Source organism: Saccopteryx leptura, chromosome 1 (assembly GCF_036850995.1).
Source record: "Saccopteryx leptura isolate mSacLep1 chromosome 1, mSacLep1_pri_phased_curated, whole genome shotgun sequence".
Lineage (NCBI taxonomy): Eukaryota > Metazoa > Chordata > Mammalia > Chiroptera > Emballonuridae > Saccopteryx > Saccopteryx leptura.
This window is the reverse complement of record NC_089503.1, coordinates 177200469-177228450: the sequence shown is the minus strand read 5'-3', so window position 1 is coordinate 177228450 and position 27982 is coordinate 177200469. Positions and strand designations below refer to the sequence as shown.

General features: G+C 37.0%; 1 protein-coding gene and 1 non-coding gene across 9 annotated transcripts in view; both read left to right on the top strand.

Annotated features, from left to right (window-relative positions):
• Nucleotides 1–27982, top strand: part of CDC42BPA (CDC42 binding protein kinase alpha) — a 230502-nt gene that overhangs the window by 76977 nt on the left and 125543 nt on the right. For all 8 annotated transcript variants that reach the window (XM_066381642.1, XM_066381622.1, XM_066381611.1 and 5 more), the window contains exons 4-6: nucleotides 3738–3833; nucleotides 10710–10858; nucleotides 19190–19283. In XM_066381642.1, coding sequence (XP_066237739.1) covers nucleotides 3738–3833; nucleotides 10710–10858; nucleotides 19190–19283 — 339 coding nt within the window. The remainder of the gene's footprint in view (nucleotides 1–3737; nucleotides 3834–10709; nucleotides 10859–19189; nucleotides 19284–27982) is intronic.
• LOC136389857 (small nucleolar RNA SNORA2/SNORA34 family) lies at nucleotides 25370–25506 on the top strand. The gene has a single exon (XR_010748418.1). It is a non-coding gene; the product is annotated as a small nucleolar RNA SNORA2/SNORA34 family (small nucleolar RNA).

The following is a 27982-nucleotide window of genomic DNA, read 5'->3' as shown; positions in this document are numbered from 1 at the left end:
TTATTATTGTCTGAAAACCAAATGGAAACCCTTGTAATATGGGGCATACACATTAATGTTAAAGGATGTGTGGAAAAACAGTTTATAGGAAGAAATTTAGTAATGGTTGATTTGCAGTTTGTCATAACTTGTCTTATCATTCTGTATTTATCTATATTCTGTTCCAGGCAAAAGTCAACAGGAGCTTTGAATAAGCCCTCTAAGAATTCTGTTTATTGCTGGTTATACAGTTAAATTTGTTTTGTTTTATATTATTACATAATGGTAGTAAAATTTGCTCTTATAAAAATTATTAGCATTTTAATGTTGATGTTAGATTTGAAGGAAAGATTGGTTGGAGTCATGGTAAAACTAATAGTTGATACGGTCTGGTCTGGTCAGAACTGACATAACACATACGTTTGGAGTAGGGTTCTAGAGGTTTTCTGCATTGGATCGTAGTGAGTGGCTAGATGAGGTAGGGCACTCAGGCCTCAGGAAAGCAGAGCTTGATGGTATGAAAGTATTTCAGTATTTTAACTTGTAGAAAGGTTATACTGCTGAGTATGCTAACTAGTAGCCCTGGAGGTTAGTAAACTTTATAAGAGGATAATGAGAAGTCAGCCCTTAGAAATCTTTCTTTATCTACCAGTACTTGTAGCAACCTGAAAAAGAACAGACACATAGGGAAAAGCAAAAGATGTTCCCATGATGACAGATACAGTGGTAGTGAAAGTAAGTACTTCCTTATTTCTTTCTTTTGGGAAATTTGACAAATAGACACAAAGAAGAAACCAATTTTGGGGGCCCTGGCCGGTTGGCTCAGTGGTAGAGCATCAGCCTGGTGTGTGGATGTCCTGGGTTTAGTTCTTGGTCAGGGCATGCAGGAGAAGCACCCATCTGCTTCTCCACTCCTCACCCTCCCTTTTCTCTTTCCCTCCCTCCATCTCTTCTTCTCTCCCTCATCTGCAGCCATGGCTCAATTGGAGCGAGCTGGCCCTGGGCACTGAGGATGGCTCCATGACCTCCACCTCAGGTGCCAAGAAGAGCTCAGTTGCTGAGCAACAGAGCAACGCCCCAGATGGGCAGAGCATTGCCCCCTAGTGGGCTTGCCTTTTTTATTTTTATTTTCACTCTTCAAGCACATTTTCCCCTGTTTCAGTTTCTTGGATTTCTTCTTTAGACTCAATTTCCCAGTTCAGGAATCCCGGTCAGGGTGCATGTGGGAGTCTGTCTCTGCGTCCCCTCTTCTCACTGAATAAAAATAAATAAATAAAAGTAAAATTTTTGGCAAGTTTTTGCTTTCAGTTTTTTTGTCCTGTGCGTCTACTGAAAAAAAAAAACCGGACAAATGAAATATAAATATATTCTTTGTAAAACAAATAATAGCATATAACAGATAAAACAGAGTACTTTAGTACTCTTTGAGTATACCCTGCCCAAGTCCAGCCCCTTTCTGCCTCCCACAGGTAATTACTGTGTAATAATACCTCGTTTAAAACTATCTGGAGATTTTTTTTTGTGGCATTCTTTGTTACAATTGTCAGTGCCCTATATATTCAATAACTTCAGTCTTTATTTTTGGATTTCCCCAAAACCGATTGCCTTATTGTCAATGCTTGATTTTCCAAGGATTAAGCACTGAGATTGAGTTTAATGTGGAGTTCTGGAATTGAAACCTATAAAAGGTAAAAGAGATGAAACATTTGTCAGGGAGAAGTGCAGCTGTCCCAACAGCTTCTGTTGATACAGCAGGGAACTGTGGAGCAGAAGTGGTCCTTCAGCATTGTCCTGCATTGGACCATGTGACGGACTTTTATGCACCTGCTGCAGTTAGTCACTGGGTACGGGCTACCTCCAGAAGGACGTGGCCATGGGTTAACATGCTTTGTGTAGCTGAGGCAAACCCCAAAGGGCCTGATAGCATTGCCAGCATCTAGAACAAGTCTTATTGTTAAAAAATAGTAAGTCATTATGTTGTAATCATTTCACAGACATCAGAATTGTAGTCAATTTAGTGTTTCAGAGTTAGAACTTTAAAAAAATTGAGTTAAAGTTTGTACTTATTTTTTATGAAGTTGGATGTATGTGCTGGGGAGAATTGTGAAAAAAAGAACTGGGTTAGCTTTCATTACTTATTGGTGAAGTCACCAAATTGAAGATAGAAGAAACCATAATTGAACATTAAATATGATTTTGTTGAGTTAAAAAGCATTGCTATAATTTGTTTCTTGGGTAAGATAAAAGGGAAACTCGTCTCCCTATCCCTTTCTTTAAGTACAGCCAAGACCCTGCACCCTGCATGTGAAAGGATATGAGAAGACTTAGGCAGAGAAGAAGGTGGCCCTGCTAGGGACCTTGGGGCCCCGTGGAACAACACTTATTCTGTGAAGTCAGTAGCACATGAGAACTAGTCATGCCACTTCAGAAGTGTATACAATGTAAATAAAAATAAAAGGACTACAAAACGATGTTAATCAGAGATGTTGTCATTGGTTACCCTTGGGGTACTCCAGTTTGTGTATACTGAGATTGAAGTGATTTTAAAATAATTTTTACAGTAAGGGATTTTCATGTTGTGCTGACTCTAGAGTTTACCCACTCCCTAGATCAGGGGTCCCCAAACTACGGTGGCCGTATGCGTCCCCCTGAGGCCATTTATCCGCCCCCGCCGCACTTCCAGAAGGGGCATCTCTTTCATTGGTGGTCAGTGAGAGGAGCATAGTTCCCATTGAAATACTGGTCAGTTTGTTGATTTAAATTTACTTGTTATTTATTTTAAATATTGTATTTGTTCCCGTTTCATTTTTTTTACTTTAAAATAAGATATGTGCAGTGTGAATAGGGATTTGTTCATAGTTTTTTTTTATAGTCGGCTTTTTTATGGTCTGAGGGACAGTGAACTGGCCCCCTGTGTAAAAAGTTTGGGGACCCCTGCCCTAGATTAAACTCCTTGGTAGTGGAACTCCTGGGTTGGAGGTGGTGGGGGGAGCGGGTATACTTTAAACTTTGGTAGCTATTGCCAGATTGTCCTCTAAAGATGTTGAATTCGTACATCTTTGCACTCATAGTATGTAAATGTGTTTGTTATCTCACTTGTTTGCCAGTTGTGGATGTTATTGAATGATTTATTTCTTGAATTAGTAAAAAAACGTTTTTGCTGGCAAGTTAACAAAGGACCTATCTCATGTTTGTTTCAGCTATCAAATATATATTAGAGATTTAAAAGAAAATTGATGTCCTGGTATATAAAACCTGACACTGGAATTCTTGCATTTTGCAATTTAAAAACCCACTTGTTATTCTATTTTTTAAAAATGAAAAATTTTGCTTTCCCCCCTCAAATATTAGAGATAATTCAGTTATTATTTGAAAGAATTATATCAGGAGGAAGGAAGGAGAATGTGATAGGAACAGGAAGGCTACAACTTGTATCTTATTTTCTTAAAAAGAAAAAGATCTGAAGTTATGTGGCAAAATGTTGATGTTTGTATTGTCTAAATGGTAGGTTGGACTAAGACTGTTAAATGATTCTGTGTATTTCCTGAGTTTTTTGAACTCTTAATAGTATTTAAGTGGACTATTCCAGTTGTCCAGTTTCTGAGGATGCTTTAACACTTGCTGGAAACTCATATATAATGATGGAGGTACTCTTTCCAGAAGAGAAAGTATAATAAACACATTAATTGTTTGCATAATATATTTCTTAGTTTCACATAAAGTGTGCTCTATCTAAAAAGTTTTTTTTTTCTTTTCAGACAGCATGTTTTCGTGAAGAAAGAGATGTGTTGGTGAATGGCGACAATAAATGGATTACAACTTTGCATTATGCTTTCCAGGATGACAATAACTTAGTAAGAGTAATTTTTCCCCAGTTTTACTGAGAAATATCTAATTGACATACATTACTGAATAAGTTTAAGCCTACAGCATGATGGTTTGATTTACATATATTGTGAAATGATTGCCACAGGTTCAACTAACACCTGTCTTCTCATATAGATAAAATAAAAAGGGGAAGAAAAATCTCCTGTGTTGAGAACTCTTAGGACTTACTCTCTTAACAAGTTTCCTCTATATCATAGTGCAGTATTAGCTATAGTTGTCATGTTATGCATTACATTCTCATTGTGATCAGAGTGTAGCAATGAAGGGCAGAGAGATAAGAAATGAGGCTTCCAGAGTGTGAGTCATGCTGAGGATTCAGATTTAATTCTGATTCTAAAGTGGGGTTTAGGGAGAGGGTGATAATGTTTTATATTTTATCTAAAACATCCTGGCAAGCTGAGTGGAAGATGGATTCAGGAGCAAAACTATGGGTAGGAGACCAGAGACCAGTTAGGTGACTGTATGACATTCAGGTGACAGATAATGAGCGCTTGACTAAAGGTGATAATGTCCTTGGAGGGATGAAGAGGAGGGGATAGTTTCAGGTACTATTTAGGAAGTAAGATAATTAGAACTTTGAGTGGAAGTCAGTTGAGGAGAGGAGTCTGAATGATTCCCAGTGTCTGACTAGTGGGGTTCAGTGGTTAATATTGTTGAACTAAGTTGGAAAATATAGCAGGAAGAGAAAATTTAGAGTAGGGGGAAGATTATTACTTTAATTTGGTATGTGTTAGGTTTGAATTGTCATATGATCCACTTAATGGGTTCAATATATAAGTGGTGCTTCTGAGGATGGATAGTGAGCACTACATATCTGGGCATTCTTATAAATCAGATTTCGGCAAGCTTTGGTCTTCAGCTCAAATCTGGCCCACCAACCATTTTAGTACAGCCTGCAAGCTAAGAATTGTTTTCATATTTTTAAATATTTGAAAAAAAGAAAATGTATTTTGTGAGGTGATTTATATAAAATTCAAATTTCAGTGGCAGCTACATTATAACTGTGCTAATAGAATAGATTAAGTGTCTACATTGCCACCCTGAGCACTTATCACAACATTCCTAAGTCACAGAAAAGCAGCAATCAGTGAAGTTAGAAAATTTAAAACAGAATATATTATCACAGCAGAATTTCTTCACAGAAGTAAAAAAATGAAATGAGGCTGCAACTGGAGGAAGTTCCTTGAGTGTCTCATTTGTTAGCCAAGCAAGGAAAGCTATTCACCAAAGTTGAGATAATTGAATCATATTTGATTATATGCAGCAGCCAAAGAAATGTGTTCACAGAAAATTAACTTGTCGGCCCTGGCCGGTTGGCTCAGTGGTAGAGTGTCGGCCTGGCGTGCGGGGGACCCGGGTTCGATTCCTGGCCAGGGCACATAGGAGAAGCGCCCATTTGCTTCTCCACCCCCAACCCCTCCTTCCTCTCTGTCTCTCTCTTCCCCTCCCGCAGCCGAGGCTCCATTGGAGCAAAGATGGCCCGGGCGCTGGGGATGGTTCCTTGGCCTCTGCCCCAGGCGCTAGAGTGGCTCTGGTGGCGGCAGAGCGTCGCCCGGAGGGGCAGAGCATTGCCCCTGGTGGGCGTGCCAGGTGGATCCAGGTCGGGCGCATGCGGGAGTCTGTCTGACTGTCTCTCCCCGTTTCCAGCTTCAGAAAAAAAAAAAAAAAAGAAAATTGTCTAAGATGGCCTTTTGGTGAGAATGGTTGCTCGAAGAATTGAGGAAATTGGGAGCAACAGTAATAGTGATTATAAAACCAAGGAAGTGATTTTGAGTGCTTTTCTTTGGCTCTTGAGTTGGAAGATGTTACTGATTCTGCTCAGTTCTTGTTATTTGAAGAGTCAGTGCTGAGCTTGACATAACTGAGGAATTAGCCTTATGAATAGTTTGTGTGGTATAATTATAGTCAATAGTATTTTCAGAGTTGTTCAATAAAATACTAATTTGGCACAAACTGAATTGGAATCTGCTAAGATGTATTACAATTGAGAGGGATGAAAGTGTGTGAAGCAGAGAGGCTGAGTTGGACTTATATACAAATCACTAAATATTAGGTGCTTAAGCTGTGGCTATTCATTGTCTTATATTAATCAGCAGGTAGTTTGCAGCAAACACTTGGATTATCAGGTACTCTTGAACCAGTAGTGTCAATGTTGAACTTCATTCAGTTTTGTGGAAACAGTTGTTACCATTTCATGAAATTTCATCCGAAATCAAAGCTGAATATCCTGACTTGCTACATACAAAACAGTTGTTAAGTGGTTTTGTAGTGGTAGCATATTACTGCAATATTTTGAACAAAGGACCAAGATTGAAATATTTTTGGGGAAAAAAAAACCCATCCTCAACCATTATTGTGAAATATTGAATTGCTTTGGAAATTAGCTTTTTCTGTAGACTTGAAATGTTTTTAAAATAAATTTAACCTAAATTACAAGACAAATAGCCCTTACATGCAAAATTTATACTAATGTGAATTCATTTTGACAACTAATGCTGTTTGAATCACAGTAATGTCAAGCTTCTTATCTATTTCCCATGCTGTCAAAGTTAAAAAGAAGTGAGATCTCTATGCCACACACAGTTGCAGCAGGTCTTTTGAGCTCAAACTGTAGTTTTAGCATTAATTTTTGGTACTTGGTGCAAGTGAAAAGGAAATGTCCGTAGTTCAAAATCCATTTAACTGGACAATTGGGGACTTCTGCCTAACCTTCAGTTTGAAATGATTAATCTGCAATGTAATGACATGCTTAAACACAGGTGTCAGGAGAAAATTTGATACATGCCTTCCAAGTGAGGATGATGTTTAATTAAAATTATATGTTCATGAATTTATATTAGTATGTGTATATTAGTATGTGGCAGTATCTGTCTTTGTGACTGGACATTTTCACAGATGAAATACTTAAGATTTCATTGCAGATCAGTGTTTACAGTGAAATACATAGTTGCGATAGATTTTGATGATAGGAAACACCAAGTTGTGCTTCATATCAGCGTGGCTAGTAATTCCAGGTCCTGAGTGGGAAGGGCGTGAAATTAAGAAAATAGGCTTAGAGATCAAGGATGGGCTCCGGAGGCCTCTGCAGTGCTGATGGCAAAAACAGAGAGCGCTCAACACCCGCTTCCTGCTTTACTTGTAGGGCAAAGTAAAGCCATTAGCAAATTAAAGAGATCTGATTACATTACCAAGGCAAACCAAGAATTTTTCCAAGTGCAGAAAACCCCCACCATACATAACATCTTAACTTCACAAGACAAAGGATAAAAGAAACTTGCCTCCAGTCTTTCCAGTCATGGGGGCTAGGATGAATATAAATAATCTCGCACCATAGTTTAACAGCCTAAGCAACTTTACAGAACGAGTGAGGTGGGGGGTTGTGCAGACTGTCAGTTTACTGCCAGTTCCCCACACCTCTGTCCCCCAGAAGTCTAAACTGCAAAGACCCTGTTGGCTTTGGGTCCCCAAAAAAGTTGGAGCCCCAGTTAAGCCAATTCCTACCTCCCCACAAAAGAATTATATTTTCTCATGAGACTGTACTATAGAAACTACACTCATTACTATAATATTTTGAACATCACCAGCAAAAATGTTGGGAATTTGTTTTCTCTCATTATATAAGTATCTACATACCGTATTTTCCCATGTATAAGATGCACCCTTTTCTGAAAATTTTGAGGTCTAAAAATACTGGGTGGGTCTTATACAGTGGCTATAGATTTTTTTTACTTGCATTTCCTGCTTTTTTGAGCGGATGAGGAGTTGTATGAATTTTACGATGAATAAAACTTGAGTTCAATAACTTTATGTAATACATTTTTTTTCAAATTTCAGGCCCCAAAATTAAGGTGTGTCTTATACACGGGAGCATCTTATACATGGGGAAATATGGTGCTATCCTTGATTTTTTTGCCCCTTGGCCTGCTGAGCCTCAGAGGCGGGACTCGGGTGTGGCAGGATTAGAGTAAGTGGTCAGGAGAGGAAAGCCTTTGCTCCAGGGGCCTATCCCCTCTCTAGCCTCCAGTGCTTTCCTATGTGAGGTGCCGCCAAAATCCTGATTGTCATCTGCTAAGTGTATGTGGAAGGAATGAGTTATGTTTCTGACTTTGTATGTATCAAAATTAGATTCCAATTTTAATAGCAGACTTTTTTTTTTCTTACAGAGACAGAGAGAGAGTCAGAGAGAGGGATAGATAGGGACAGACAGACAGGAACAGAGAGAGATGAGAAGCATCAATCATCAGTATTTTGTTGAGACACCTTAGTTGTTCATTGATTGCTTTCTCATATGTGCCTTGACCGTGTGGGGCTACAGCAGACCGAGTAACCCCTTGCTCAAGCCAGCAAACTTGGGTCCAAGCTGGTGAGCTTTGCTCAAACCAGATGAGCCCGCGCTCAAGCTGGTGACCTTGGGGTCTCGAACCTGGGTCTTCTGCATCTCAGTCCGACACTCTATCCATTGTGCCACTGCCTGGTCAGGCCTTTTTTTTTTTTTTTTTTTTTTTTTTTTTTTTAATTTAAAAAGTTGATGTGTTTGCTGCTCTGCTCAGAGTACTTCTTTTTTTTTACAGAGGCAGAGAGTGAGTCAGAGAGAGGATAGACAGGGACAGACAGGAATGGAGAGAGATAAGAAGCATCAATCATTAGTTTTTTTTTCATTGCGTGTTGCAACACCTTAGTTGTTCATTGATTGCTTTCTCATATGTGCCTTGACCGTGGGCCTTCAGCAGACCGAGTAGCCCCTTGCTCCAGCCAGAGACCTTGGGTTCAAGCTGGTGGGCTTTTGCTCAAACCAGATTGAGCCCGCACTCAAGCTGGCGACCTCTGGGTCTCAAACCTGGGTCTTCTGCATCCCAGTCCGACGCTCTATCCACTGCGCCACCGCCTGGTCAGGCCATAGAACTTCTTTTTAAAGTCAGGTGTGGATTTCTTCTCCACCATCCATGGCCATTTCTAGCAACATGTTTGTGTTAACAAAATTTTATTACATTAATTTTTTCTAATCTTCATGGTAGGGTTTGTTAAACATTAGGCCTAGCAAATATAGCAAGTAAACCATAGACTGGGAGTTAAAATACATTGCTTCTCTAATTTTCAAAGATTTCAAATATGAAATTCGTTTTTTTATATTTTAACAAAAATTGTCCATGTTTATAACTTGAATGTATAGTAATAAGAATGTGAATTTTTTCATGGCTCTTTAGGATAAAAACTATGACATTGTCTATAACAGGCATCCCCAAACTACGGCCCGCGGGCTGCATGTGGCCACCTGAAACCGTTTATACAGCTCCCGCCGCACTTCCAGAAAGGGGCATCTCTTTTACTGGTGGTCAGTGAGAGGAGCACTGTATGTGGCGGCCCCCCCAATGGTCTGAGGGACAGTGAACTAGCCCCCTGTGTAAAAAGTTTGGGGACCCCTGGTCTATAATGTAGCAACCTAGAGATAATCTCTGAATATGTTGGTGTCTATTTTTGTTTCTTCTGTTTTGGCACACTCATACGGAAAGGAAAGGAAAACTATTATTTTCATTTACATTAACACAGTACTCTGAATACTACTTCCCTTCTGACATTAAATGTGTGGATTCTTCACACATGAAGCAGTTCTGCAACACCAGCAGGGTATCCTACAATGTAACTCAATTCTGAAAGTACCTGGAGACGGCATCAGCTCCCATAAGTTAAGGGTTCAGCCTCACGAGAGTGCTCCCAGTCGCAGGTCCAGGTGTTGCTTGTGCTTCTGACCTATTAGCCCATAGATTGGAGATTCCCTCTGTGGGTTGAATTAATATGCTAGAGCAGCTCATACAGCTCAGGTGAAAGAGATGCGTAGGGCAAGGTGTGAGAGAAGGGGCCAGGGCGGAACTTCCATGCCTGCTCTGAGAGCACACCCCTCTCTCAGCACCTCCATGTGCTGGCCAGCCTGGAAGCTCTCTGAACCCTATCCTTTTGGGTTTTTTTGAAGGCTTCATTACACAGGCACGATTGGTTAAATCATGGGCCAAACATGATTGATTCAGCCTCCAGCCACTCTTGTGGGGTGGGACTGAAAGTTCCAACTCTCTAATCTTGGTTGGCTTCCCTGGTAGCTAGCTCCCATCCTTAGGTTACCTCAGAGCTTTCCAAAAGTTGCTTCATTAACATTATCTTTTGTGTGGTTGAGAGGGGCTTGTTAACAGAAGACACCTTTATCTTTGTCAACTAAGAAATTCTAAGGGTTTTCAGGCATTTTTGCTCTGTGCCCATATGTATATGTATACTTCTTATTAAAAAGCACAATATCAGACATACACTCATAGCCCATATCTAATGTTGGTTGACCTTCTGTCCATTCTGATATTTGTACACTATCAGAAATGGGGGGAAAAATATATGGTGAGAATTACTGTATTCTATATTACAGTGGTATTTAAATGCTTATTCAAGTGCTGGCTATAATAAAAAGTCATTAGTTGTTCAAGTTATGAAAGAAAGAGAATGTTGAATTTATTCAACATAAAGAACTGCCTTATATTCTGAGTTTTTAAAATCTACATGGAGAATTCGTCTGTGAAATGTTGGTAAAACTGTGGTCTTTTGTTGTAGATGAATGATTATGTTACTTTGCAAAATACAACAAAACAATAGTAATCCTACATTGTTCCCAATTTTAAAAAATTTATTCTGATTTTTTCTTTTTTTAATTTACAGGTTTGTAATAGACTGTTGATAACCTTATGTAACTTCTTGTTAATTAACAGGATTCTTATCTAGTGCTATTTGACCTTGGGTTACATTCAATATATTATTTTTGCAGCCTTTTTTATTTATTGAGTACTTTTTTGTTGTTTCATTCCCAGTATCTGGTAATGGATTATTATGTTGGTGGGGACTTACTTACTCTGCTCAGTAAATTTGAAGATAGATTGCCTGAAGATATGGCTCGATTTTACTTGGCTGAGATGGTGATAGCAATTGATTCAGTTCATCAGCTGCATTATGTGCACAGGTGAGTAAGATGTTCTGTCACTGCCTTGTGTGATGTCTCAGAGCACAGGACTATTTGTGCCAATTTTACTAATGTTGGTCTTAGATGTATTTCTCATGATCCAAAATATTAATTCTGAGATACTTTTAATTGTTTTGCTTTATTGTTGTTATGGTCATTATTTGTCAGTGTTAGAGAATTGCTGTGCCTGTACATATTATACATATATGTACATGTGTAATGTCCGCTTTCATGACCTGTCAGCATTTCTGTAGGATGTGTCTAAGAAAACACTCTCATTTAAGTTTACATATAATTTCCTTCTCAAAAAGTATGCACTGGCCAATTTCCTTATAGCTGAGTCACATATTGGTATCAGCCAAAATTCTAGGCCATACCTAACAGGTCCATTTCCTAAATAAGACCCATATTATGTATGTTTCTGAAGAAAATACTTGCAAAAGTTGCATAAATGTTAAAACACCTGTTTTTGTAGGAAGATGATAATTTGATGGTCATGGGAAAAATTCTTCTTTTGTAAACTGTTTGATAGCTACAACAATTTAAAAATTTCCCTACAAATGTGTGTTTTATTGCATGCAGTTTATGCTGGAATGAAAAGATTCTTTCCGAGGGATTATAAACAGTTGAAGTGAAAAGATTAAAATTCTGAAATGAGGGTCTTCTCCCAGTGGAAGCTAAGGCCAGATGGCCCAGCCGCCCAGCGCATCCCAATAGCTTCTTAGTACCTCTGAATGAAGAGCCAGGGACCTCTGACACCTGTGGAAAACCTTTAACGTTAACGTCCAAAACCAACATAGACAAATGGAAGAAAAGAGACTTGGGGAAACATAACATAAGGAAAAGAAAATCTTTCTCCCCTGATTGATCATTTATGTTCTTTGACAGATCAGAGAATGTATGGCATATATGAAAGACATACTACCAAAATGGGATACCCAGAGGATTAAAAGGCTTTTGAAATTAAAACCAGTAGTAGATTAAGAAGAAGAAAAAAATAACCCTAAATAAAAGAGTTGGGAGGTAAAGTTGAAGAAGTGCTCTAAAAAATAGAAAAAGTCAAAGACCTGGAATGCTAAAAAAAAAAAAATGTAAAACATGATAGGATCAGGCACCAAGTGAGTATCTAAATATGTAATAGAGGAGTTTTGCAATTAAAGGACAGGGAAAGTAAAGAGGATGAAATTATCAAAGAAACAAAAATTTTATAGTGCTGAAAAACACAAATTTCTGTATAAAGGGTCCACTGAGTGCTTAATACTTTGATGGACTATAGACCCTCTCCAAGGCACCTCCCATCCCTGAGGATGGTGCACAGTAATGAGATGGGTTAATGGGAACAATTCACGTAATAGATGATTGTGGCTAATCTATGCTGTGCTGTAGTATAGGGTACTCTTCCTTACCACATTATTTTTATATTCGCTTTATTTTTTTCCATTAGATTTTAAACTTCTAGAGGCATAGACTGATATTTTCTTGTTGTGCTCTGGATATATTTTACTATTTCTCTCTGGAGTTTTTCTTCTAGACCTGGAGCCTTGTGGTTGTCAAGGTTTTCTTACTGGGAATAGGTGAATAGGGTGCTGCGATGTAGCGCTCTCGTTGTCAAATCGTATTTTAGGAACAGTTGCTATTGTATCTGGTAATATTTAGACCAAATTTTACATAAATTTAAATTGATTACATTGGTCACTGTCTTATAGTGTCTACTGGGTTTTATTTTCTCATAATCTAGTCATTCTTTCCTTCTCACCTCATTTCATAATGGGTTTAGCTTAACTTAAGGAAAGAATGCACATGATAACATGCTTAAATTATATGAAGAACTAAAGAGTTGAAAGGTTGAAATTATATTTAAAAGGAAAAAACTTAAACCAGGGTAAAATAACTAATGAATTGATGTTGTCAAGTTATGTTTTCATATTTTTTGTGCGTATTTTTACTTCTTTTTCTGTCATAGTTAACTCATGTGAAAATGTCCAAATTTTAGATCAGACTAAGATCCTAAGGGCTCAGGCACACTAGCTCTTTGTTGAATAGAATCTCTCTCTGAAGGCAAATTAAACTGGTTTCATGGAACTTAAATGTATGTGTGCTTTTCTGTGTTTCTTTTAAAGTTAACTACTGGTTTGAACAAATTCTTAGGATGGAATGTATTTTTTGAAGTAATCTCTCCTTACCCTAGTTCAAAAATAAAACAAAACCCAAAACTAAAAACAATTCACTTATTCATGGGTTTTTTCATAACTCCTGTTTTTTCCCTGCGGAATTTGTTCCATAGTCAAGATTTGTGATTACAGTTTTTCTTAACCATCTAGTTAATAACATTTTATACAGTGTGTCCGTAAAGTCATGGTGCACTTTTGACCAGTCACAGGAAAGCCACAAAAGACGATAGAAATGTGAAATCTGCACCAAATAAAAGGAAAACCCTCCCAGTTTCTGTATGATGATGTGGCAGCATGTGCGCATGCACAGATGATGATGTAACACCATGTATACAGCGGAGCAGCCCACGGCCATGCCAGTCGAGATGTGGACGGTACAGAGGAAAGTTCAGTGTGTTCTGTGGTTCGCTAAATTTGAATCTGTGACCAAAGTGCAACATGAATATTGGCGTGTTTATAACGAAGCGCCACCACGTAGGAATAACATTACTCAGTGGGATAAGCAGTTGAAGGAAACTGGCAGTTTGGTGGAGAAACCCCGTTCTGGTAGGCCATCAGTCAATGACGAGTCTGTAGAGGCTATACGGGATAGCTACCTAAGGAGCCCTAAAAAATCTGTGTGTGAGCCCACATAGAACTGCACTGAATAGGTATAAAATTGGGAGAGTTTTCCTTTTATTTGGTGCAGATTTCACATTTCTATCGTCTTTTGTTGCTTTTCTGTGACCGGTCAAAAGTGCACCATGACTTTACGGACACACTGTATAATATGGTTAACTCTAGGGTAAAATATACTGAAACATTATAGGCAATGGATCAGACCTATTTTAATAGAATTTATTGGAGAAATACCAGTTCTGAAGAGTTTTTCATCTCTTATCCCGTAATAATATTAGGAAGGATGGTTATGTGCTGAACATCCACCAGGGCTTTGGGCTGCTTTCATCTCTCTCAGCGTGGACTTATGGCAGTGGTTCTCAAACTTTTTGAAGTTGGAGTGCATTTAAAATCCTACAAATAATCATAGGCGCACTATATATAAATTTCTGAGGAATATGTTATAATAATTAAGTCAAATATTAAAAAAATGAAGTTCAAGCATGCTTTTATGGTAATTAAATGAAATAAATACGACAAAATTAAATTTATTCTGATGTTAAAAAACATTTTTGGGCCTGACCTGTGGTGGCGCAGTGGATAAAGCGTCGACCTGGAAATGCTGAGGTCGCCGGTTCGAAACCCTGGGCTTGCCTGGTCAAGGCACATATGGGAGTTGATGCTTCCTGCTCCTCCCCCCTTCTCTCTCTCTCTCCTTTCTAAAATGAATAAAAAATAAAAAACAAAGATTGAGTTTAAAAAAAAACAAAAACATTTTTGTATTACATTTTTTGAGTTACGCTTTTTAGAATTCGTAGAAAAGGGGTTAAAAAATAAAAAAACGACAAAAAAGGTTATCTTTTTATATATATGGATACGTTCTTAGTAAGATTTAGTAAATTGTGCAGGTCCTGGCATGAATGTGTTAAGTTTTTTCATTCTTGTGTTTATGAGAAACATGAGCCTGATGTGTCCTAGCAATTTCTTCAATGTTTAGGCATATATTTGAAAGGCAAACTCTCATTTCCTCGTTAATACATGTCTTTTTACTCTTAATTGTGTTGAGGGTAGAAAATCCTAAGTCACATAAATAGGATGTTGAAAATTGTAGTAAAATGTTAAAAGCTTTTTTAGATATTGCCACATATTCTTCTTTTATAGACATCCAAAAGGCTTCAAGAGACAATTTCTTATGTTTAATCATCAGTCCAAAACCCCCACCATACATATCATCTTAACTTTACACCAAACAGAGGATAGAAGAAACTTGCCTCCAGTCTTTCTGGGGAACATGGTGGGTAGTGTAAACAATCTAGCACCACAGCTTAACAGCCTTTTGCAACCTAATCAGGCAAGTGAGGTGGGGGGTTGGGCAGACTGTCAGCTTACAGCCAATTTCCCACACCTCTATCCCCCAAAAATCTAAACTCCAAAAACCCTGTTGGTTTTTTTGGTCCCCAACAGGCACATATTTCTCTGAAATACTATAGGGCACACCTGGAAATCTAGGGCGCACACTTTAAGAACCACTGACTTATGATATGATTTGGTGTTTATCCTCATGTATATGCAAAATCATTACACTTTTACAGTGAGATAGAAATATAAAACTCCCTCAGTCTCTGACAAATCAGTCACGTTTCAAAATGGGATTTTTTTATAGTGCTAATAGACAAGGCATTTGTAAAACATTTTAAAATTACTAAATAATAAATAATGTTATAGTTAAAAATCATTTGCTATAGGTGAACTTAGGATGTGCACTCCTATTGAGTTTGTTTTATATAAAGGTAGTCATTATATTACAGTGCATTTGGTATTTCAGCAACTGAGGAATATGGGCCAATTTCAGGGTAAGAGGTAACAGTCCCAAAAGACCACCCATACTTTGGACACTGGGTTCTGGTGGTTCCCGAAACCACCCTTAGTTTTGATAATTGGCAAGGTCTCATAGGACTCACTGAAAGCTGTTGTTCTCCGAGTTACAGTTTATTACATGGAGACGGTACAGATAAAAATCAGCCAAGAGAAGAAGCACATAGGGCAGAGTTCAAGAGAAGTACCAGATGCATTCGGGAGAAGTTCCAGATGCATTGATGTGTGACAGTAACATGGTGCATTGCTAACCAAGAAAGCACGCTTGTGCTTCGGTTTCCAGAGTGTTTTGGGTGTCTCAGCATATTCCCTGCATGACTGACCATTATTCTCTAGCCCTTCCCAGAGGTGGGGATGATACCTTTAGTTTGACTGAAAAATGTTGCTGACTGCAGATGATCATAGTGGCTTAGTCAAAATATTTTCATATTCTTGGATTAAATGACTCAGTGTACACATGGTGAAAGGATACAGACTTCTAGTTATGAGTTAGGTCTGAGGAGCTAATGTATACAACATGATGACTACAGTTGATAACAGTATATTTTGTAATGAAATTTGCCAAGAGAGTAGAACTTGTGTTTTCACACACAAAAAGAAACAGATAAATCTGTGAGGTGATGGGTATATTAATTAATTTGATGGTGGGAATCCTTTCACCGTATACATATAAGTCAAGTCGTGTTGTATATTTTAAATATATTATAACTTTATTTGTCAATTATACCACAGTAAAGCTGAAGAGAGTGAGAAAAAGATAAATTATAAATAAGACTACCTTAGTATTAAATCTTTTTTTTATAAATAAGAAAGACAGTACAAACAATGTGGAAAAACAAGGCTACATGCTGGAAGAAGAGATTTGTGACACATGTAACTAAGTTTGAATAAACAGAATTCTGGAAGATTAACTAAAACCCAAAATAACATACAGTATATTCGGTATAAAAAATGGGAGGGATATTAGCTGTCATTTTGAAGAACAGAAATCTAAGATGACTGTTGATAATATAACAGAGATTCTCAGCCTTTCTAGGGACCTGCTAGTTCAGCCAAAAACACACATGTCTTCCTCTCAGCGTTCCGCTTCACATGCCCAGCCCGGGGAAGAGTTCACACATGCGGGCTGGGAGACATTCATTAAATATTCATCTCAGCATTCTGTATAATAACAACATAAAAATCTAAAACAACATAAATTCCAAAAGCTAGGAAATTGAGTAATAAATTTGTTACATGAAAGTATTCCATATAGAAATGAAAATTAATGTATAAGAGCAAGTATATATATCAACACGGATAAAATTTAAACATAATATCAAAATAAAACCAAGATGCAAAACACCACATACAGTTTGGTATCAATTATAAACTTTAAAAACATTTAGGAAAATATGTGGTTTTATGGTTGCATCTGTATATACTGCTAATAAAATATTTGCATGGACGATGGTCTGGATTTGGCCCAGGTTATAATTTGCCAACTTGTGATGTATGACATACAGAAATTGCTTTAATAGTTAAGGTAGTACTATTATTATCTTCTATTACAGGTGGAAAATTGAGGTTTAGAGACCTTAAGTGGCATCATTCAGGTTAAATTAAAATAACCGTACCATACTGCCATTAACCACATGGTAATAGAATTTTAACATATATGATGCTTATAGAAGATTATTTTCTTCCTCTAAAAGTAGAGTGAATTATCAAGGTCTAATCTCACAGTTTTTCACAGTTACAATCTTTAGAGGATGTTTAGAAACTGCATTGCTGGGTTTCTTTTTTTTTTTTTGAGTCAGAGAGAGGGGTAGATAAGGACAGATAGACTGGAATGGAGAGAGATGAGAAGCGTCAATCATCAGTTTTTCATTGCAACACCTTAGTTGTTCACTGATTGCTTTCTCATATGTGCCTTGACCATGGGGCTACAGCAGACCAAGTAACTCCTTGCTCAAGCCAGTGACCTTGGGTCCAAGCTGATGAGCTTTGCTCAAACCAGATGAGCCCGCGCTCAAGCTGGCGACCTTGGAGTCTCGAACCTGGGTCCTCCGCATCCCAGTCTGACTGTGTTCTATCCACTGTGCTACCGCCTGATCAGGCTGCTGGGTCTTCTTTACAAAATCATTTTATGTTTGATTTCCCCAAGGTTTGTAACATGTTTTATTATTCAAATGGAGAAACAAATACAAAAACTTATATGATTTAATTTTATATTAGTTAGATTTGGATCTCTTACAAGCCACTGACTTAAGATCAATAGATAGCTTTCTATAATATAGATCACTATTAAGCAGTTGTTCGTGTTGTTTTCCGAAATCAGCTTTTATGAAGCAATTTCTTTGTTTTGTCACAACCTACAGTAATTTAGAATTTATCGACATTTACATTCAGGGTTTAGGAAGTATATTTTTCCTGTTCACTTTCATGGGCTAGAGGCTAGTATGGTTTGTAGGTATTAAGTCATAATGGCTCTTCTCTGTGTGCAGAAAGTAGGACTACTGCAGTCATATTGGAATATGTACAAACTTAAAAAATATGATTAGGCTCACCTGGGTGGCTCATTGGTGCCCCAAGGGGTGGGGGAACTTGATCCTAGGTCAGGGCATATATGGGAAGCAATTAATGAGTGCACAACTAAATGGAACAACTAAGTGGAGCAAGTTGATGCTTCTCTCTCTCTCCCTTCCTCTCTCTGTCTCTTTCTAATTAGTGGGGAAAAAAAAATTTAAAAATAAAATAATTATTTATTCATTTAACCTAAATGAAAATTACCATTGTTTTTTATCTCCAGGAGAAAACTGAATGACCTATGTGTAAGAAAGTTTTATATAAACGAGAGCCAGGATTTGAACCCCTGAAGTAGTGAAATAGATGTTCTTAGAGTATTAATTTTCTTTTTTACAGTGACAGAGAGTCAGAGAGAGGGATAGATAGGGACAGACAGACAGGTATGGAGAGAGATGAGAAACATCACTCATCAGTTTTTCATTGTGGCACTTTAGTTGTTCATTGATTGCTTTCTCATAAGTGCCTTTGACCGTGGGGCTACAGCAGACCGAGTAACCCCTTGCTCAAGCCAGCGACCTTGGGTCCAAGCTGGTGAGCTTTTTTTGCTCAAACCAGATGATCCCGCGCTCAAGCTGGCAACCTCGGGGTCTTGAACCTGGGTCCTCTGCATCTCAGTCTGACACTATCCACCGTACCACTGCCTGGTCAGGCTAGAGTATTAATTTTTAAAGAAGCTAAGATTTTTAGACGAAAATGTTATCTTACCAAGTATCTGATTATATTTATTCTTTATTTTTTTTATTTATTTATTTTTTTACAGAAACAGAGAATCAGAGAGAGGGATAGACAGGGCCAGACAGACAGGAACGGAGAGATGAGAAGCATCAATCATTAGTTTTTCGTTGCACATTGCGACACCTTAGTTGTTCATTGATTGCTTTCTCATATGTGCCTTGACTGCAGGCCTTCAGCAGACCGAGTAACCCCTTGCTCGAGCCAGTGACCTTGGGTCCAAGCTGGTGAGCTTTTGCTCAAACCAGATGAATCCATGCTCAAGCTGGTGAGCTCGGGGTCTCGAACCTGTGTCCTCTGCATCCTAGTCCGATGCTCTATCCACTGTGCCACCACCTGGTCAGGCTGTTTATTCTTCTAAACTAAAAAGGGAATGTATTATTTTTAGAGACATCAAACCTGACAATATATTGATGGATATGAATGGACACATTCGGTTAGCAGATTTTGGTTCTTGTCTGAAACTGATGGAAGATGGAACAGTAAGTAAATATAAATTTTAAATTATTTTACCCACAGACATTTTCCTTGCTACTTGTTTTTTTAATCTGTTTAGAAATCATCTATTTATATTATTAGCCCATCCATTCATCCACCCACTCATTCATCCATCTGTCCATCCATCCATTCGTCCGTTCGTCTGTCTGCCCATCCCCCCCCCCCCCCATCTACCACCCATCCCTCCACTAACCCCCATCCATCCATCCATTCAATTTCTATGCTTCACCTTCTTCCACAGAGGCATTTAGGCATACTTATTACTAATAAGACTTGTCTATAAAGTCATCTTATATTAAGGTGATCAACTTTTTTACAATGAAAAGGACAAAAATAAATTGAAGAAAACAATATCGTAAGTAAAAGAAACATTTTATTAATTGCAACAATAATACACTATAATATGATAAATGCACAATAAAAACATTTGTAATATTTTATATTGTAATTATGCTTACATGCCTATTAATTTTTAATAATTGTAAGAAAAAAGAACTCATTTAGATACAAATACGTCACATCACACGCAGTAGATCGACTCTGTATTGATCAAATACGGACATTTGCAGATTAGTCTTCCAATATCAAAAAGGAGGACATGTAGGAGGACACTTTTCGAGGGAGGATGGAACTTACAAAAGAAGGACTGTCCTCCCTAAAGGAGGACGATTGGTCACCTTACATATATGCCATTTTAACTGCTTATATTGATATCTGAAGATGAATACAGTATGTCTTTTATGAGACCCTTGTTCCTTCTTTAGCTGAACTGTTTATTATTGTACTTGATCTATTTTTACATTTCCAGATGGGTAAAGAAAATAACTCCTACATGGAAAAAATGTGACTTCTTCACTTTTATTTTATTTTATCTTTCTTTTCTAGTTGTCTGATTTTCCTGAGGGACTATGTTCAAAAAATAAATGCTTTTAATCAGAAAGTCCTTTAGGTTGACTTAGTTTCATATTACCATTCACTTTAGTTCTGCTAACTCTAGGCCCCTTAGATGTTTTGCTTTCACTTAGTTAAAAGTTTTTATGCCACAGTTTTATTCTCTGGTTTGTTCTGGTTTTTGTTTTACTTGAGTTTCCTGGCTGTATAGCAGAGGTCCAAATATATATTGTTTTATTTATTTATTTTTTTACAGAGACAGAGAGTCAGTGAGAGGGATAGACAGGGACAGACGGACAGGAATGGAGAGATTAGTTTTTCGTTGCGCGTTGCAACACCTTAGTTGTTCATTGATTGCTTTCTCATATATGCCTTGACCGCGGGCCTTCAGCAGACCGAATAACCCCTTCCTCGAGCCAGCGACCTTGGGCTCAAGCTGGTGAGCTTTTGCTCAAACCAGATGAGCTGGGCTCAAGCTGGAGACCTCAGGGTCTTGAACCTAGGTCTTCCGCATCCCAGTTCTACACTCTATCCACTGCGCCACTGCCTGGTCAGGCCCAAATATATATCATTTTAATTGTTAGAAATGTTTTTAGAGAGTTGTTTTGTAAAATATATTCTAAGGACAATGAAAATGTCATATTATTCTGGACTAGTAATCTGAATTCTGAAAATTTACCCTAAGGAGGGAACTTTTTAAAAGATTATATGATAAACTTAAGTGTATCCTGCCAGAAAAAAATGTGGAATTGATGGCTTAGACTTACCAAATGTGCTGAAAGACACAGATCTAAGAATCTTGGCATATTTCAGACTTGTAAAAAGAGCTGTACCTAGCCACATCACAATTAAACTGCTAAAATTGAAGATTAAAAAAAATTGAAAGAAGAAAAAAACATATTATATACTCTAGAAAAATGGTAAGAATGACCACTCACCTCTTGTTAGAAATCATGGAATGAGATCTGTAAAGTTCTGAAAGAAAACACATCTGTAAACAGGACTTTTATATCAAGCAAAAATAAAGGTGTATTAAAGACATTTTCTGATATATGAGAGATGAGAGGTTAACCTCCAACCGTCCTGGATGCTAAAGAATGTCTTTCAGGCCAAAGGAACTGATACCATTTGGGGACTTAGATCAATTGAATAAAGAATTTGACATATGATAAGTGGATAAATAAGACTATATTTTCTTTTTAAATTTATGTAAAAGGTATCTATTAAAAGCAAAAATAATAACATTGTAATGTGAGGTTTATGACATGTAGCAGTAACAGATATGCCAGTAGTCACACAATGTAAGATGTAAGATGGGTACAGGGAATTATACTGCTCCAGGGTAACTGCATGTTTGTGTGAGAAGTGGATCATGTAGATAAGACATGAGAATGGGAAAATAGCATGGCAGTCCTGCTGAGTTGAACAAACAGATTTAAGTGAAGTGAGGGAGGGTGTGGCTCAAGAAGTCGTGGACTTCAGTTCTAGAGAGGAGACAGCTACACTGTAAAAGAACTCCAGTGAAAGAGCTAGTATTTCCAAAGTCCTGACTGTTATAAACGCCTTAGATTCAAAGTTGGGGGCTCCTCTCCCCCAACTAGTGTCTGATAGCCAGTCTTCCAAATCCCTTTGGATTCCAGAATGCAGTAAGTACTATACTGCTCACAAAAATGAGGGGATATTTCAAAATGAATATGAAGCTATAAAATATCCCCTCATTTTTGTGAGCAGTATGGTTCTCTATGGGTTTCCCCTGGTCAAATCTGTGCCTGAAAACTTGGTGTGTCTTCCTCGTCATTCATTTTTTATTGATGATCTCAAAATAGTTTTCTTGGGCATAATAGCATGTTGGCCCTCCATTTAGAAATTGTAATCAGGAAGCCTTTATACTTGTTTTATTTCCATTTTATTTTTTTAAGAGTGAGTTACACAGTTAGGAATACTTATCACAAAAAGACAGCTTTCCTTTGTCTTAGTTCTTTGTACTTCCAAATCTCTTTTTCTAGAGGCAGACACTTAAAATCCTTTGGCTCTTCTCATTTCATTTACTTACACATTTCTCATTATCATATTTGTGCTACTGTCATCTATTGATTATTTGGTTTTAGATAATGTCTTCTAATTTCTACGATGGAAGATGAGGTCTCAGGTCCCTTCCCTGCCATCTCACACAACCCATACACTTCTCTCTTTTCCTAATGCAGTTATCATACAATCTTTCATTAAGTCCTGCTATTTTTTATGATTATACAAATATTATTTATAGCTGTGCCATGCAGTTTATTTTAATTATATTTCTTTTCTTGAACAACTTTTTATTCTCCCTGTAACAAGTGACACTTTGTTTTGCTTAGTTTTCTAACGCTTACCTGTTTATCATGAAGCTTTTCCACCACACTTTAAGTAATTTAGCAGTTCCTTTCTCTTGGATACATTAAATAATTTAGTGGTTCCCTTTTATCTTTTGGAGATATACGCACTGAATTCTTGCCTTTTCCTATTCTAATCTAAAGTGTTTTCTCAACCTAGGACTCCCTTTATTATCATGGAATTCACTGTGTTGCTGTCTAGTATAGGGTTCCCCGTTTCTTGGACCTCATGTTTACTGATTTGGTGGTAGCTGCCTGCGAAAGGTTCCATTGGAAATGAATATTTTATAATTTTGCATGTCTGAAAATGCCTCCATTTCTACCATGATACTTGGTTGATAATTTGTCTGGACATGGTAGTGTAGATTTGAAATTCTTTTTCTCTTAGAATTTGGAAGGCATTGCGTTGTCTTTTGATTTACTGTTGAGACATCTGATGCTATTCTAATACATACTCAGTCCTTCTATTATTACCTTTCCCCTACTCTAAAAGCTTTTTGGATATTCTCTTTACTTTCATTGTTCTGAAATGTTGTGATTTTCTGACTTTGTATGAGTCATTATTTATTACCCAGACAGCAACCACACTTTTAACCTTTCTCAAATTTTGTGGCTTTCCAAATCAAGTTTCAGCTTGCCTTTGGCTCTCACATTTGAGTTAAAACTATACCATCTTAATTATTATACCTTTGTAAGAAGTTGGTTTCTATGAGGGGGTGGTATTCTGCTCTGCTTTTCCATATGATTGTTAGGATTATATTATTGGTCTATACACATACACACATACAAATGCCTTTTCATAAATGTAAGCTTGTAGACTTGCATTGAATTTAGAGATTCATTTTCGGGAAATTTGTATCTAGAATGTGGAATTTTCCCGTCTGTGAATATTGTGTCTTCATTGCTTTAAGTTTTCTTTTATGTCTGTTAGTGAAGTTTTTAAATAATATTCACTATAAATCCATTACCTTTAAATAATGTTAGATTTTTTCTTAGACACTTTTTTTGGGGGAGGGTTATTATAAATAACTTTTTAAAATAAGCAGTTTGGTAGCTTATCACTTATAAGTGTTTATCTTTAAACTATCAAGCTTGCTGAATATTTTTATTAGTTCAAAATAATTTTTGTAGATTTTCTATATAGACAATTATGTAATCCACAAATAATGACCAACTTTGGGTTTTGTTCTTTCCAATCTTTATGTATGTTATGATTTTTTTCTTACCGTGCAGTCAGTGACCTTCAGTACAAAATTTGGTAATCGGGAGCTTCTTTGTCCTGTTTCTGATGTTAATGGTGTTTTTTTTTCTATAGTTTCAAAATATGTCTGCTGTAGCTGTGGTATGTAGTCTTTATTGGATTAAGGAAATTTCCACTTCTGATTATTAGGAGTTTGTTGTTAGGGTTGTTGTTGTAATCATGATTTTTCTGCATCCACTGAGATAATAATAGGATATTTTTGTTTAATCTATTAATCTGGTGAATGACATAAATTGCCTAAATTAAATCAGTCATTCTTTGGATTAATATAACTTTGTCTTGAAGTTGTATTGCTATTATCTGAACAAATTGCTAGATTGACTGTACTAAAGTTTTACATTATATTTTTACCTGAGATTAACCATATTTGATATTGCAGCATAATTTTCTTTCTTAAATTGTTCCTATCTGATTTTTGTTTTTAGGTTAGGTTAGTCTCATAAAAGGAACAGGAGAGCCATCTCTACTCCCCTTACCTATTTTGATGCTAGAACAGTTTATAAAATACAGGGGTTATCTGTTCGTATATACTTGGGACAACTCACTTTTAAATCACCCTTGCCTTGGTGAGGTTTTGTTTTCTCCTGTTTTGTTTGTTTTCCAGGTAGATTTTATAGTATTGATTCAAATTTTTTAATGGGTATAGGTCTCTTTGTTTTTCTATTTCTTCCTGGGTCAGTTTTGGTAAGTTTTATTTATTTATTTTCTATGAACATTGTTGTCAATGAGTTGTCAGTTTTATTGGTATAAAGTTGTTCAGCTTGCGCCCTTCCTAGTTTTAAAATCTGTTACATGTGTAGTTTTATCCTTTTTTCATTTCTAATGTTTGTGTTTTTCTTTTCCTTCATAAATTTTGATATAGAAATTTTACTGTTTTTCAGTTCTAACTATTTTTCAACTTTAGTTAGAACTCTTCTGTGGACCATTAATTATTTAGATGTATGCTTTTTAATATCCAAAATACTGTATTTGCTTATTTATTTGATTATTTCTGCTTTTATTTGAATGGAGAATGGACCTATTTGATATGTCTTCTGGCATTTGTCAAGATTTGCTTTTTGATTTTGTAATAATCCAATTTTTATAGGTATCACATTTGTTGAAAAGAATACATTTTTGTCTAACTTTTGGATATGTTCATAACATTAAACTTAACTTGTTCAAATTTTTTATATTCTTAACCAATTTTCCTTCTGATGTATATTATCTTTTATTTAAAAATCCTTATTATGATGTTAAATTATTAATTTTTCCCTGTAATCGACAATATTTTCCCAACTCTTGTAGCTGTATTGTTAGTTATATGTTATTCAGAGTTACTATTCCAGAGAGTTTTCTTTAAATTAAGTTAATGCATTTTAAGATAATCTGAATAATGATTTTGGTCTTAGAATAATTTATTTTTGACAGATATTAATATAACTCCCTTAACTGTATTTTGTTTTGCATCTGCCTGGTGTATCTTTTCTATTCCTTTGCTTTCAACATTTCAGTATCTTTTAGGTGCATCCCTTTAAAATAGATTATTGCTGATTTAAAAATATATATATTGGCCCTTAATCAAGGCCAGCAGTTTGCTGAAGCTGTTGGTTTCAAGCAGGAGCCTAAAGAAATGTCTTTCTGTGGTCTGTTGGCCATTTCATAAATTAAGGAATGTAATGGTCAATTCATTAGAAAGAAACATATGAAAAAAATATATATATTAATTTTTGTATTATTTGTCATGCAGTGTGACAACACTGTCTTTTAACAGGTGACTTAATTCATTTATGAATTTTATGATTGTTCATGTACTTGCATTTATTTATGGTATCCTATTTTGTGCTGTTTACTGTAGGTTTTGCTTGTTTGTCTATATACACTTTTTTCTTTCTTCTTTCCTGCCTTGTATTGGCATGGTCAAGTTTAGTTTTATTTCTAGTTTTCTTTACTTCTTTGGAAGTTATATGTTCTATTCAAAATATTTTAATGCTTATCTTAAAATTTTCACATTTCTAATTTACTTAAAATCTAGAGTCAGTTTTTCTGCTATATTCATAATCAAAACAAGAAACTTAGTGTATTTTATGTCATACACAAAAATTAACTCAAAATGATTTGAAGACGTAAGTGTAAGAGCTAAAACAATAAAACTCTTGGAAGAAAACAGGTAGATAGCTTATGACATTGGATTTGGCAGTGATTTCTTGGATATGATACCACACAATATATAACAAGAGAAAATATAGATAAGTTGAAGTTGGACAACATCACCAGTAAAACTTTCTTTACATCGAAGGACACAGTCATCTTAGTGAAGTGGTAACCCATGGATTGGGAGAAAATAGTGTAAATTATAAGTCTGATAAGATTATTATTATCCCGAATATGTACAAAACACCCTACAACTCAATAGCAAGTAACCCAGTTCAAACTGGGCAAAGGACTTGAATAGATATTTCTCCTAAGAAGATGTACAAATGGCCAACAAGCACATGAGAAGATGTTTAGCATCACTAGTCATTATGGAAATGCAAATCGAAACAATAAGACACTACACCTCCATTCGGATGGCTGCTAGAAAAAAACAGTAACAAGTATTTGTAAAGATGTAGTAATATAGGAACCCTGTGCACTGTTGATGGGAATATAAAATTCTCTAACCTCTCTGGAAACAGTATGGCATTTCTTCAAAAAATTAGAAGTAGAATTCCACATGATCCAGGAATTTCACTTCGGGGTATATAATCCACAGAATTGAAAGCAAAGACTCGGAGATTTATACACCCATGTTCAATAGCAGCATTATTTACAATAGCCAAGGGGTAAAAGCAATTCAGGTGTTAATTAACAAATAAATGGATTAATAAAATAAAATGTGTACACATACATTGTAATATTATTCAGCCTTAAAAAGAAGGAACTTCTGACCTACTATAACATGGATAAACCTTGAAAACATTATTTTAAATGGTATAGTCTGTCATGAAAGGACAAATGCTGTATTATCTCCCCCATGTGAGGTACCTACAGTAGTCAAATGTATAGAAAGTACAGTGATGGTTGCCAGGACCTGGAGGAGGAGGATACAGGAATTATTGTTTAATTGGTACAGTTTCAGTGTTGCAAGATGAAAAGAGTTCTAGCAATGGAAGGCTGTGATGGTTGCACAACAGTGTAAATGTACTTAATGCCGCTGAACTTGGAAATGGTTAGGATGGTAAATTTTGTTAGGTGTATTTTACCACAATTAAAAATAATAATTACCCTGGCCAGTTGGCTCAGTGGTAGAGCATTGGCCTGGTGTGTGGAAGTCCCAGGTTCTATTCCCAGACAGGGCACACAGGAGAAGCACCTATCTGCTTTTCTACCCTTCCCCCTCTCCTTTCTGTCTCTCTTTTCCCTTCCCACAGCCAAGGCTCCATTGGAGCAAAGTTGGCCCGGGCGCTGAGGATGGCTCCATGGCCTCCGCCTCAGGTGCTAGAATGGCTCCCGTTGCAACACAGTAGCGTCCCAGATGGGCAGAGCATCGCCCCCTGGTGGGCATGCTGGGTGGATCCCGGTTGGGCACATGTGGGAGTCTGTCTCTCTGCCTCCCTGCTTCTCACTTCAGAAAAATACAAAAAGAAATAATAATAATAATTAAATAATAAGTAAAAATAAATGTTTGAGAAACAGATCGCTTTACTTTTATTTATTTATTTATTTTTAGCAGGGACAGAGAGAGAGTCAGAGAGAGGGATAGATAGGGACAGACAGACAGGAACAGAGAGAGATGGGAAGCATCAATCATCGGTTTTTCGTTGCGAGACCTTAGTTGTTCATTGATTGCTTTCTCATATGTGCCTTGACCGCGGGCCTTCAGCAGACCGAATAACCCCTTGCTTGAGCCAGCGAACTTGGGTCCAAGCTGGTGAGCTTTTTTGCTCAAGCCAGATGAGCCCGCACTCAAGCCGGCGACCTCTGGGTCTCGAACTTGGGTCCTCTGCATCCCAGTCCGACGCTCTATCCACTGTGCCACCACCTGGTCAGGCGAGAAACAGAGTACTTTAATCATCATTGCCCCATCAGTAACAGATTACTGTTTTCCAGTATTTTAGTTTCATCTTGTTTTGCCTTCAAGAAGTTTCCTCCTCCTTTGCTACCTCTTCCTTCTGCTCCTCCTCTCCTCCCTACTCCTTAT